Source organism: Camelus dromedarius, chromosome 25 (genome assembly GCF_036321535.1).
Source record: "Camelus dromedarius isolate mCamDro1 chromosome 25, mCamDro1.pat, whole genome shotgun sequence".
Classification (NCBI taxonomy): Eukaryota; Metazoa; Chordata; class Mammalia; order Artiodactyla; family Camelidae; genus Camelus; species Camelus dromedarius.
The window spans coordinates 6380180-6393133 of NC_087460.1; the positions used below are offsets into that span (position 1 = coordinate 6380180).

The 12954-nt window shown below is 37.9% G+C and overlaps 1 protein-coding gene across 2 annotated transcripts; it reads right to left on the reverse strand.

Moving 5' to 3' along the window:
- Window positions 1–756: 756 nt before the first annotated feature.
- On the reverse strand, window positions 757–10892 carry CLEC12A (C-type lectin domain family 12 member A). Of its 2 annotated transcripts, XM_031444121.2 has the most exons (7): window positions 10823–10892; window positions 10599–10718; window positions 6678–6776; window positions 6200–6388; window positions 5105–5256; window positions 3536–3642; window positions 757–1384 (listed from the first exon to the last, which is right to left on the reverse strand). In XM_031444121.2, the coding sequence occupies exons 2-7, from the start codon at window positions 10687–10689 to the stop codon at window positions 1210–1212; spliced, it is 813 nt and encodes a 270-aa protein (XP_031299981.1). In that variant the 5' UTR covers window positions 10690–10718; window positions 10823–10892; the 3' UTR covers window positions 757–1209. The 2 variants fall into 2 exon arrangements, with proteins under 2 accessions (XP_031299981.1, XP_010989087.1); XM_010990785.3 differs by lacking the exon at window positions 10823–10892 and having other exon boundaries at window positions 10599–10793.
- Between the last annotated feature and the right edge of the window lie 2062 nt (window positions 10893–12954).

Genomic DNA, 12954 nt, shown 5'->3' on the forward strand with positions numbered 1-12954 from the left:
TTTAATGAGATCTCGTGCCCCCTAGTGGAAGGATCTGGCCTTTACAGACAAGATTCTCTAAATCCACAGAACCCCGAGTTCCTCGGACAGAAGCCCCGTTTCCCAAGTGGGGTCACTCTGGCTTCTCCCCTTGGTTTCCAGATCCCTGTCGTCTACCTACTGAGGACACAGCACCATGTAAAGGTTACTGAGTTAAAGTACACACTGTAACTTAGAAGATACTGTCATGTTGTCGCTAAGGGTTCCCTCTGAGGTGCTTCTGCAGCTGTGTTTTGACAGGCCCTTAGTCCTTCCCATTGCTCTGTGTGACCTGCAGATTTGTGTGGCTTCAGTTTGTGGTATATAACCAGTGGATCCCGTGGTCAGTTGTCCACTCCCTTACCTCTGTGCTAGAAAGTGTGTCCCTTGGTCAGACATGATGTTATGTAAGATCACCTTCCAGCTGATCAAATTATTCTCTAACTAAGCCTGTGGACAGTGGTTCTGGCTGAACTCTGTGGGCAGGACAAACAATTCCATTCCCAAAATATGCATCTCTTCCTGTTAAAGTGAGTCGCGGCTCTTCCATTGTGGAATGGGTGAATATTAGTTAACTGGACAGCAAACGGCTTATTGTTTTCTTTGAGGCATTTTACAACGAGCCCCTGGTCCTTGCTGCACTGTGTTTACCAGTCACTGGACGTGGAGATCCCTCGGAAGGAGGTGTAACTCTGGATGAGGCAAAAAGCATCACACTGCATATAACATTCCCATGCAGAGGTTTTCCACATTTTTATTGTTATATTTATTACTATTTTGTTTTGGATGCCATTATCAATGATATTGCTTTATAAATTTTATTTTGCATTGCTCACTGCTAACATATAGAAATATGATTGATGCATAATTTCTTCAATTTTCTGTAAGGTTGGTATTTACCTTATTTCTGGAAAAGCAGGAAAAATTAGCTTCAGTTTTCTGTATTCTCACCCAAAACACTGTATTTATGCTCAACAGTATCTGGGCTGGATAATAAGGTGTAACTTTAGTTAGGAGTTTAGATTTTATTCACTCAGCAAATGAGGAGAAAGGAGAAAGTTTGAAAATATAAATTGTGAGAGAGGCAGAAATGTAATCTCACTGCAGTCGTCTGTGTGGTCCACAAGATGTATGCTCCCTAAAGTTGCCTTTAATCTCAGGATAGTAGCTGGGCAAAATAATTGCAACTCACTACGTCCTTCCACCTGGCACTTCAGTCGTTAGCACACTCTCAATCTTCACTGAATTGGCCAACTTCTCACATATAATTCTTTGTGTTTCAGTGCAGGATGTGTAATAAACATTTGAGTAATGTAGGTAACCACAATTTAACTTATCATTTAAGCCATTTGTATTTCTTGTATACCTGAAAGACAAAATGAAGAATTACCCTTGGCAAGCCCAACCTTTGAAACATATTCACAGAAAAAAAAAAAAAAAAGACTTTCCCAGCATATCATTGCTCCTAGGGTCTGCATTCTCTAAAATAAAGTTTAATTATTATTTATAATATCGAGGGTCCAAGTAACCTATTTTTACTGACAAATAAGCCAGGTCACACACCGCCTGATTTCTCTCTGTCTGTTCTGCTTTCGCACATCTGGGATATTTGTCATCCTTTACTTCTGGTCATAGCTCCTTCCTTCCCCAACATCTAATATGATTTAGCACAATGCAGTTCCATTAGACTTTCTGGGAAAACTGGACCAGTGGTCCTAGAGTAGTAGTTAATCTGCAAGGCTGTCCTTCTCAAATGTTTTTCACAATCACCAACGCCAAGAATTAACCTAATCTAGGATACCTTAGGCTCAACATCATCTTGAAGTGATGTTTTTCCCTCCAGCCATTTTTCAGAGATTTTACTATGAAGTCCTGAATAATCACCAGCCCCCAATCACTGATGAGGGACTACGCATTAAAGACAAACTTGCAAACTAAATAAATTATCTTTGGGGGAAAATGTAGCATCAATACTTGGGTCAGTAAGTCATGGTCATGAATATATAAAAAGTTCATCAACTAAATTTTCAAAAGTGAAATTTCCTATTTGAAGTGACACAATACAGGTGTTATTGATCATGGCCAATTTCCAGAAGCAAATCCAAAAATAACATTGAGAATAAAAAAGGAAATCATATGCATTATATATGATTATATATTATATACATATATTATTATACAAGTTTTATTTCTGTATTATTTCTGGATAATTGGAAGTATCTGCTGTGTCTTCCATCCCGTTATGTATTACTTTCTCATTAGCAATAATCTCGGATAAGCACATGGAAATTCTACTTTTTAAAACAAGATTCCATCTATACTGCCCCCTGACGCTCACACTACCTTTACCTCTAGTCCCTCACTCCGAATGAGAGCTTTGGACCATGTGCCCTTCTCTCCTTCGTCTGTACATATCTTATCCCTCATCCCGTCCTAGCGCTGCGGATCGCCAAAGGTACAGCTGCCTTGCCTTTCTGACCTGTTTTCCTTCACCTACTATTTCTAGCTGATGGAAAAAGCAAACAAGGCAAAACAAACAGACAAAAACAATCAAAGCTTCTATTTGCTGCCTTGCCCAACATGTGAGTATGGGGGAATCTCAGGGTTTAGATTCAGGATGACAGCACCCAACACAGTTGTCGCGAGTTCACTCCCGCTTGGTGTGTCCTGGACCCACAAGTGTGTATCAGCTTGTGAGCTTGTAACTTTATACAGCAGTTTGAGGCTTTGGTTTCTTTCTTTATCTAATCCTGTCCACTTCCCAAGTTTAAGTAATTATAAAACACAAACCGATTTTGGCATTATTTTTATATAAGCCTTTCTCACGTCATTACGAGAACAAATACAACATATGAATCCATTTATAATGGTATATTTATAGCTGTATTTCTTAATATATTACACAAGAAAATATTGCATATATCCTATATGTGCAATGTATCATATCCATGTTCATTTTATTCTCTTCACCAGAAATGCTCTTCCAGTCAATCTAGTCAATCTCTAAATTTTTTGTTCAAAAATGGCCACTTCAAGTGTCAGTTATAACAAATTTAAAGGCTCAAATTTATTTTTAGCTATTCTGTCTTCTTGCTGAAACGTTTATCACTTAATATTTTTTTAATCTGTAGAATTAACTAGCCTGTGCATACAATTAAAGATTAAGTAACTAAAGGACGAATCAAGCTTTCATTCCTCTCTATAATTCCAGCATTTCACACAATTTTAAGTACATGTTCAAAGCTAGTGAATTTCATCATCTTCTGTAATTTTCTTACATAAGAGCATTATTACAGAAGTTTTCCTTTATTTGGCTACTATAAGTTCTTTAGTGACTTGTCCAGAAAATAAGAAGATATTTGCAGCAACTTTTTGCACTGTAAACACATTACAGAAGCCTGATGGAAAAGAGTTCTTTGAGGATGCAATTTTGGCTGAAGTTCTACTCTGCACTCTTCCCAAGGAAAACAGCTTTACTCAAACCTCCTATAAAAATGCAACAAGAATTCAGACTTACCAGTCAGAGGAGATAATTGCCGTATCCGATTGCTTGGTGTTTGGGTTCCCTTTTCTGGGAGACAATCCCAGCCAATATCCATATAACCTCTTGGATTTTATAAATTCCTATGGGCGATAGAGATGGTTTGCTAAAATCATTAGCTCCCATTTCTGTACAGAACCTCACAATGTAATTTCCTACAAATTACTGCCCTAAGGTGACATCTTTGACACGCTACCACTGCTTTTCTATGCCATCAAAAGAAATTGAGACGAAGTGTCCCTTACTGTAAGATTTCCTTCAACGTTTATACTCAGTTACTGTCTCACATGGAGAAGGATTTACCAATCCATGCATAACCTTGCCTTAAGGTCAATGAAGTGCATAATTTCAGATTTCAAATGTTAAGCAGTAAATATTCAGTTTGGGGGTAAAAGAAGTGGTTACTCACTAGAAAACACAAGTTAAGAGAAACATAGGAATAGGAGGAAAATGTGGCAAAGTCAGATGAATGGGTATAGAACAGAATTCAAAACCAGTCCAGAATTTTATTACCAAAGTAACAGTTTTTTTCCTCAAATTTCAGTAATTTGTTGACGAAGTAACTATAGATGGGTTATTTGAAAATAATCAGATAAGGAAGAGACTGTGGATTGATTTTTCCTCTTCTAAAAAGGAGGACGAAGATTATTACGGCAGAGAAGCTGAGGCTTTTGGGAAAATATATTTTTGCTTAAAATAAATATGTGATTACTGTCTGAAAAGCTAGAAATGCTAATTAATAAGTAAAATATAGAGATACTATTTAGATATTAGAAAATAAATAAATAAATGTATAAATATGTCGTCCAGAGAATTCACTTTTCCTGGAACCTGGGAACTCAGTGCAATGTATCTGCTTGGCACTTGTCTTTGCCGCCCCAACTTAATTCTATTTTTTAAAAAATTAATGAATGAATGTTTTTGTTTTGGGGGAGGTAATTAGGTTTATTTATTTATTTAGATGGAGGTACTGGGGATTGAACCCAGGACTTTGTGCTGGGTTCATTGCTAAGCATGTGCTCTATCACTCAGCCCTAGCCGCCCCCTCTACTTTTTATACATATTTTATCAAAACTATCTTGTTATTCTAGTATATGTATACGGTTAAAAAATACAAAATTGGCAGAAACAAAGAACTTCCTCCTGTGTAGATTTTATGGAATTGGTAATACTCAGGAATAATTTCCAGATCTTCTGTTTTTATATAAATGCTCAGAAACTGTGTTCTGAGAGTTGACCCTAAAATTCCAGTTTGGAAATGCTGACAGACCTAGAGATTCATTGTGCCCATACGTATCCATCTGCCCATCAGCCTGTAAAATTTCACTGATGCTAAGGCCCTAAGCTAAGGTTTTGTATGACCAACTCTGGCTCTGGTCCTCTGAGATAAATATACGAACTCTCAGTCACCTCATACCACTACTAGAATAAGCCAGAATCACGTCTGGACTAGTACAAATTTCCCCCAACCTGCCTCACTCCTCTCTGTTCTGTGATGGGGAGAGTGACTTCCTTCCTCACAGGCAGAGATCTGTGGGGTCTCACCAGTACACTTTTGTTTTTAATCCTCAGCAGGCTGGCATTGTGATTCGAGCATATCGCGTCACTCTTCTGCCATGTTTCATAACTTTCAACCCGTAAATAACAGCTGTCGTCATGCCACATCCATTCCTTCGGGCAAGGTTTACATTTGTGCTCTGGAAGAAGAACATAGTTTTATGTTTATGTGGATCATCGCCCCAATTCTTAGTATCCCCATTGTTCTCTGTGTTAAATTAACCACATTCACTTGCCTTTTTCCCTCTAACATCAAAGGTGGAGACAATAATACATCCTGAGTTCCAGGCTTGCATGCACCACCGCAAAACATGGTTGGAATACGTTTGAAACTACACACTCGGATTCCGATGTATTTTCCTACCTCAGGAGCCCTGGATAACGATGAATTAACCTCCTTCTTTCCCTTGTCATTGTGTGTATTTCTACATGGCAATAAAAGTTAACTACAAGAAACGTTGTGTGATGAGAATCAACCTTACAAACCTACGTCAATCCTGCCCCTTCCCACTAGAGCGCTCCTGGCACTCTGCCTTGTTGAAGATTTGGGACACTTCTCAAGACGACAAAGAACAAGGTTTAGTTATAATAACTATAGAAACTCTTAGAGATACTAAAAGACCAATTCCTCCCACTTCCAAGAGTAAGACTTGACTTGATTTTTTTTTTTATTGACTCTTATCCAACACTGACTGAAATTTGGCACCGCGGTCACCCATAAAGAGGGGACCCATCTTCCATCGCTGTCCATCATAAAGGATATAAAGAGGTGCCTATACTCTGTTGACCTCAGTGTCCAAATAGCCGAGGTAAATGTCAGATTAGAGAAACTGTTTACTGTCTAATGTTTTAGTAAGTAACTGTCATCTCCTGATAATTTGGGAGCCTATATTATCATTGGGTTTTTTTTCTGTTTATCTTCTAACTAGACAGAAATGTCAACAAAGCTTCTGTCAATCACATTTAATTCTTTGCTCCATATAATGGCTTCCTAGAGAAAGGCTAGTGATGAAATGATTCTCAAGTGACTCCTAGGTTTAGTTCATGGTGTAATAAATAACTCAGAGAGAAATATAGAATTACCTGGGTTTTTTCTATGTAGCTCATGGCATAATTTGGTGGCTGTTTCTTGCAGTGTGATCGAGAGGTTCCTGACCTTCTCAAAACTATCCATGTTATGCTTTAGTTGTAGAGAAACATTTCTCTGAAGTTCTTCTTTGAACTCTTGTAGTTTATTCAATTCCCCCATGTCTGTCTTCGAAGTTATATAAACTCCAGATTAAAAAAGAGAGAGAGAGAGAGATGATGATGAAAAATTGTAATCCTTCAATACAACCACCACCCATTTTTGGCTGAATTGTATTAAGAATATTGAAGGTCTAGAGAAGCAGTTATCTCACAGGAGTCAGGGAAAGAGACTAAGTACCATGTTGCAAGTACTTATCTAAATTCACTTTGTGGGTGTTATCACCTATCATTCCAATGCTTCAGTTCAGGGAGTACAACTCATGCAATTCTAGGTGTTTTCCCTGTCAATAAACACAATAATAATAATACATACATATGCCTCCTAAGACTCCCAGTCCAATCAGCAGCAGAAGGCAGAGAAGAATCAGAGCCAAGGCTCTTCGACGCCATATGTGGGAAGGAGCAGGAGGCTCTGCGGAAAGCAAAATTAGCAAAGATGCCTGAAATGGTATATGTCTTAATTTGAATCATGCATTCATTTATTTTGCCTTTACTTCCTTCCTCACATGTTCCTGGTAAAGAAATGTTTTGCTAGAAACTCACGGATATTTTTGTAATACCTTTATATGTATATATTTTTTATTGAAGTATAGTCAGTTTACAATGTTGTATTAATTTCTAGTGTACAGCACAATGCTTCAGTCATACATGCACATACATATGTTCATTTTCATATTCTTTTTCACCATAAGTTACTACAAGATATTGAATATAGTTCCCTGTGCTGTAGTATGAACTTGTTTATATATTTTATATATAGTAGTTAGTATCTGCAAATCTCAAACTCCCAATTTATCCCTTCCCACCCCCCTCCCCCTCTGGTAGCCATAAGTTTGTTTTCTGTGTCTGTGAACCTGTTTCTGTTTTGTAAATAAGTTTATCTTTCCTTTTTAGGTTCCACATATAAGTGCTATCATATGGTATTTTTCTTTCTCTTTCTGGCTTACTTCACTTATAAAGACAATCTTCAGATCTACCAATGTTGCTGCAAATGAAATTATTTTATTATTTTGTATGACTGAGTAGTGTTCCATTGTATAAATATGCCACAACTTCTTTATCCAGTCATCTGTCATTGGACATTTAGGTTGTTTCCATGTCTTGGCTATTGTAAATAGTGCTGCTATGAACATTGAGGTGCAGGTGTCTTTTTGAATTAAGGTTCCTCCTGGATTTTTGCCCAGCAGTGGGATTGCTGGATCATATGGTAAGTCTATTTTTAGTTTTTTGAAGAATCTCCATACTTTTATCCATAATGGTTGCACCAATTGTAGGTTGGTACATTCCTACCAACAGTGTGGGAGGGCTCCCTTTTCTCCACAGCCTCTCCAGCATTTATTGTTTGTGGACTTTTGAATGATGGCCATTCTGACTGGTGTGAAGTGATACCTCATTGTAGTTTTGATTTGCATTTCTCTGATAAAATTAGCCATATGGAGCTTTTTTTCATGTGTCTATTGGCCATTTGTATGTCTTCATTGGAGAATTGCTTGTTTTGGTCTTTTGCACATTTTTGGATTGGGTTGTTTGTTTTTTATTATTAGGTTGTATGAGCTACTTATATATTCTGGAAACTAAGCCTTTGTCAGTCTCATCTTTTGCAGATATTTCCTCCCATTGGGATAGCAGTATAGATGTCAATTAATATGCGATGAGCGAGAAAGCCCCCCTAGGCGGTATTTAGAAGCCTACTTCGAACCCTTAGCTTGCATCGGTATTTCACCTGCACGTTTCATTTAAAGTGTAGCTGGTTTCAGGCACAAAATTAAGGAAATAAATAAAAGAGAAATGAGCACTTTCACTTTTGCCTAAGACATCCTTCTCAAGAGTGATACTAGATACTAGATACAACTAGATACTAATTGTTTTACATGCAAATTGGTTCTCAAAGAAAAGGCTGTTAATTGATAGGCAGATTCCAGAAACAAAGAGGTAAAAATGGGGTTGAAAAAAGAAGCAACAGATACACACTTCTATGTATAAAATAGATAAACAACAAGGACCTACTGTATAGCACAGGGAACTATATGCAGTATCTTACAGTAACCTATAATGAAAAATAATATGAAAAGGAATATAAGTTTGTACATGTGTGACTGAAACATGCTGTACACTGGAAATTGATGTAACATTGTACACTGACTATACTTCAGTAAGAAAAAAAAAGTTGGGTTATGAAAATAAACAAAGAAATGGAAGAATAAATGGAGAGATTTCAGTGGTCAAGCAGGGATTGTGTTCTGATAAAATAGGAGTAGCAGAGCATGCTGGTGCACTGGGGAGGGATAATCGGCCAGAGGAGGGGAGAGAGAATAGTGAAGTAGGAGAGAAAGGAGAAAATTGTAAAGGAAATGTCTTGGAGAAGGACACTTGGGTTGAAATTTAGAGCCAAATGAGAAAGTCTGTCTTATGATAAGAGGAAATAAGCACCTTGTAAATATCATCTAGCAGTAAGGCGGAGAGGATGAGCGAGGATGCGACAGGATGGAGACGCTGGTAGCAGAAAGTAAAGGAGTGGAATGAAATAAATAGGAGCAAAGCCCATCAGATGAGAGTAAACTGGGCTCACACGTTTGTGTATGTTTTATCGACGACGTTCAGCTACTTGGGTGGGACACAGAGCAGGTAGTATTTAAGTTTAATAAGAATTGAATTTTTTCAAGGAAAAAAACACAAGGAGGAGGTATATACATATATATATATACACATACATAAGAGAGTAAGGGTAGATGTTAAATAATACAAAGTTTATATTACACAGTATAGAATTTAAGCTGAATAATGAGGAAATTAGACAAAATTGAGAAAGTCAACCAGACATTGACTGCAGAGTCGAAGAATTTCTGAATAAGAAGGTTTAGTAGGACAGGAAATGAGAAGGGATATGTAAAGGGCAATCAAGTTTATTTTTATTTATTAAAATAAATTAATTTTATTTATTTATTTATTTATTTATTCATTCATTCATTCATTCATTCATTCATTCATTCACTCATTCATGATTTGTTAAATTCATGATCGATCCTCTTACACCAACCATAAAAAAGAAGAAACACAAATAAAGAAATTAAGATCGAAACTTTTGCAAAATCCTTAACCTCTCACTCTTTAAAAAAAAAAAAAAAAAAAGATCCATGTTAAAGGAAGGAGCCACAGAATTAAACTGTTATCCTTTCTTCAGGTTTACAGTACTGATGAATGGATCCAAGCTTGGTTAGTGGATCCAAAATTTAGCATTAAAAATTCTGTTCACAGTAAAGTCAGAACTTCAAAGAGAGTTACATTGGGCGGGGGAGGGGGGTCATTTAAAGAATACATGAGAACTTTTCCATTACTCTTCTCTCTTAATTTCATTGTATTACCACCTTATTGTGTTCTCCTATCTACTTTTAATTTATACACACTGATTTTAAGTACGGACATTCTGGGGCAAGTTTCATCCAAAAAGCCACAAGCCACGAGCCACGAGGTCAGAGCTACAGACAATAAGAGAAATACAGGATTATGAGTAGGATGGAAATTAAGGTGCACTTTATTGAAACGTAAGTTGAAAGTACACACAAGTCGTCCATTTATATCAAAATTAAATTTAAATGAAAAAATACAAAGCTTCCAGGTACAGGGTGGCTTTGAATGTTGTATCTTCCAATATTTCTTTATCTTTTTTCTCCCTATAGTCCCTGATGTGGCTTCCACTCCACTGAACTTTGTCTATGTTTTAGTAAATTGGGAAAAGATCTCCAAAAGAAATAGGAAACAATTGGGGCTTAATTTGGTAGAAAGTCAAATATAATTCCCTAAAGATCCTCTCTGCCTTTCTCTTTGTGTCTCTGCCTTTGTTTCTTTTTTAGACATTCACACACATACACACACACACACACACACACACACACACACACACAAGCATTTTCTTATTAAAAAAGTATGCAAAACCATGACTTTCCTGCACAACATATGTGCATTGTTCCATGGCTTCCTTCCATGAGGGAAAAAAAATGTTTCACAATCCAGTCATACGAAAGTACTCTCCCATACTAATTATCTTGAGTGTGATATTAAAAAACAGAAAAATTTGTAAAAGATGGCGTGTTCAATGACCTTATCATTGCCTTAAAAAAGAAACCTCTATAATCATTCGATCTGGATATTTGTGGTAGGTTTGGTGAAAAAAGAGAGGCTTATTTAAAACTTCAAATTGAAAGATTATTGTCAAATTGCTAGTTCAAACTCTTACCTTTTATCCCACATTTGTGAAACTCCTGGATATGTTCAGTCTTACTGGAGTCCTCGAATTTTAGATCTGCATAAGTGACCTCTTCAGACATTGATGGCAACGCAAAGAAAACTTGACAAACTGGAAAAAAAAAAAAAAAGATGAGGGTAAACTAACAGAGTTGGATGTTAAACAGGAGTTGTGATTTTAACTTCTCTTTATAAACCAAAGCTTAAATTTATAACCTTAAACTTCTGTTTTTAAACAGTGCCAATAACCCACAGTCCGGAAATGAGCTGTTTGCCAGAAACGAACAGAATGCAGTTGCAAAAAGGAACGTCTTTCTTCCTCTTAACTCTTTCTTTTCTCATTTCTCTGTGTCTACAGGCCACAGAAAGCAGTTTTTAAAATTGTGTTTGGATATTATCAGTGTCATGCAAGGGGGCACAAATCACCAGTGCCGCATGGTTCAGATACAATATAGAGTTTATCGGGGACAAACTTTCTCTCAAACTTTTGAGAGAAGTGACAGAAAGGACCCAGTCCTCAAACACCCACTAGTCTACAGCGATGGCCTGGTGTGGATGTCCAGCATGTATCATGGCAAAGGTCCTGATAGAGACATTTGCATTAGCCAGGAGATCACACATGCCCAGAGATAGGGAGCGTGTAAGCCACACCCTGTCTCCCTTTACACGGGTACAGGATATTCTAAAAGGACCAAGGGAACCTAGTTTCCCTAGTAACAAGAAACAAATTAAGAAATCTGGGGCCCAGGAACTGAGCCATGGAGCATGCATACCGATGGATAAGGTCAGTATATCAAAGGCCCCAGCAATAGCTTTGCAGGTCAGGGGGGTTAGCAGACATTTGGTCCTGTTCAAAACATCCAAAAGACATTTGGTCCATGCCAAAAGGTCCTTGAAATTTGGTCCTATATGAAACAGCCATGAGCATATTTGATCCACGCCAAATGGTTTTAGACAGGACGAAGTACAACCGGCTATCAAGAACCTTTTGGTGTGGATCAAATGTCTCATGGACCACATATCTTATGGATGTTTTGGACAGGACTAAATGTCCTATAAGTGTGTTTGGGGAGGGGGGGATTCTGCCAACTACTGAGTATTCCATGCCAATTGCACATTCTAGAAATGGAAAATAACCACAGGATGGGTTTGGGGACACACTGGGCCCACTGTGAGGTGGACCTAAGCTAAAACTCCATTGGTCCCTGGACCTCCATAAGCCCCTCCTCTGCATAGGGGGCCACAGTGATGCTTTGGGTCTCTTGGAATTAGTATGGCCTCAGAGCCAGGGTCTAGTATTTTCCCAAAGGCCTGATCATTTCTTTCCTGAAATGCACTGTTACCCTTGTAAAAAGCTGTAAGAACTTTTGGGGGAAGGCTAGAAGAAAGATGAAAAGTCTAAATTTTTGACAGTGTATCAGACTCCTTCCTTATGGGGACTCAGCTTCTGTTTCATTCTAGGTCTGTAAACTGGCTCAAATCTAAGACATATAGATTTAATACCAGGAATTGGTTCACGTGACGATGGAGGCTGAAAAGTCCCAAGCTACGCAGCTGCAAGCTGGAGACCTAGGAGAGGTGACAGGGGGAGCTCCTGTTCAAGGGTAAGAAATGGCTGAAGTTCCAGCTCAGCAGTCAGGCAGGAGAAGTTGCTTTCACTTAGCCTTTAAAAAAAAATATTCAGATCTTCAACTTGGTTGGGGCCTGCCCACATTAAGGTAGGCAAGATTGCTTTACACATTGTACCGATTAAAACAATCTCATTCAGACACACCCAGAATAATGTCTGACAAAATGTCTGGGCACCCCATGGTGCAATCAATTTGATACTTAAAATTAACCATCACAACTGGTTAAAAATATAATTATTGCTTTTATGACTATTAATGTTATATTTACTCAGAAAAAAAAATTTCCTTTCTCAATAGTTTTGGAGAGTCTCCAGAGATTATTATTTGAAGTGCACAATTATCTGACTAACAGAATGCACTCTAAATCAGCAATGGTCATGTGGTTCTGTGTCCCAGTAAGTAGAATATACAGGTCTGGGAACCGAGATGGACATGTGAGTGGCCCTGTTTGCCATATTACCGTTGATTTGGGGAATCTGTACTATGTCATCACAATTTTAGGATCTGCTGGTCTAGCAGCCCTGGTTTCCTCCAGCATCACAGTGAGAAGCTCACTAAATTTTAAGCTACGGCTGCTACTCTGGGCTTCTTATGCCAGGAGCCCAGCAGGGGAAAAAAAAAGGGTCACAATCTTGACAGGGTTAATTAAACCTGATTATCAGGAGAATGTAGGGCTGTTGTTGCATAAGAGGGAAAGTGAAGCGCGTGTTTGGCACC

Coding starts and splice junctions, on each gene's coding strand:
- CLEC12A (XM_031444121.2), bottom strand. CDS start 10,689: ATGTCTGAAGAGGTCACTTATGCAGATCTAAAATTCGAGGACTCCAGT. Junction 6,389..6,677: donor GGGAGTCTTAGGAGGCATAT/GTATGTATTATT, acceptor TTTAATCTGGAG/TTTATATAACTTCGAAGACA. Junction 1,385..3,535: donor GCAATTATCTCCTCTGACTG/GTAAGTCTGAAT, acceptor TTTGTCTTTCAG/GTATACAAGAAATACAAATG.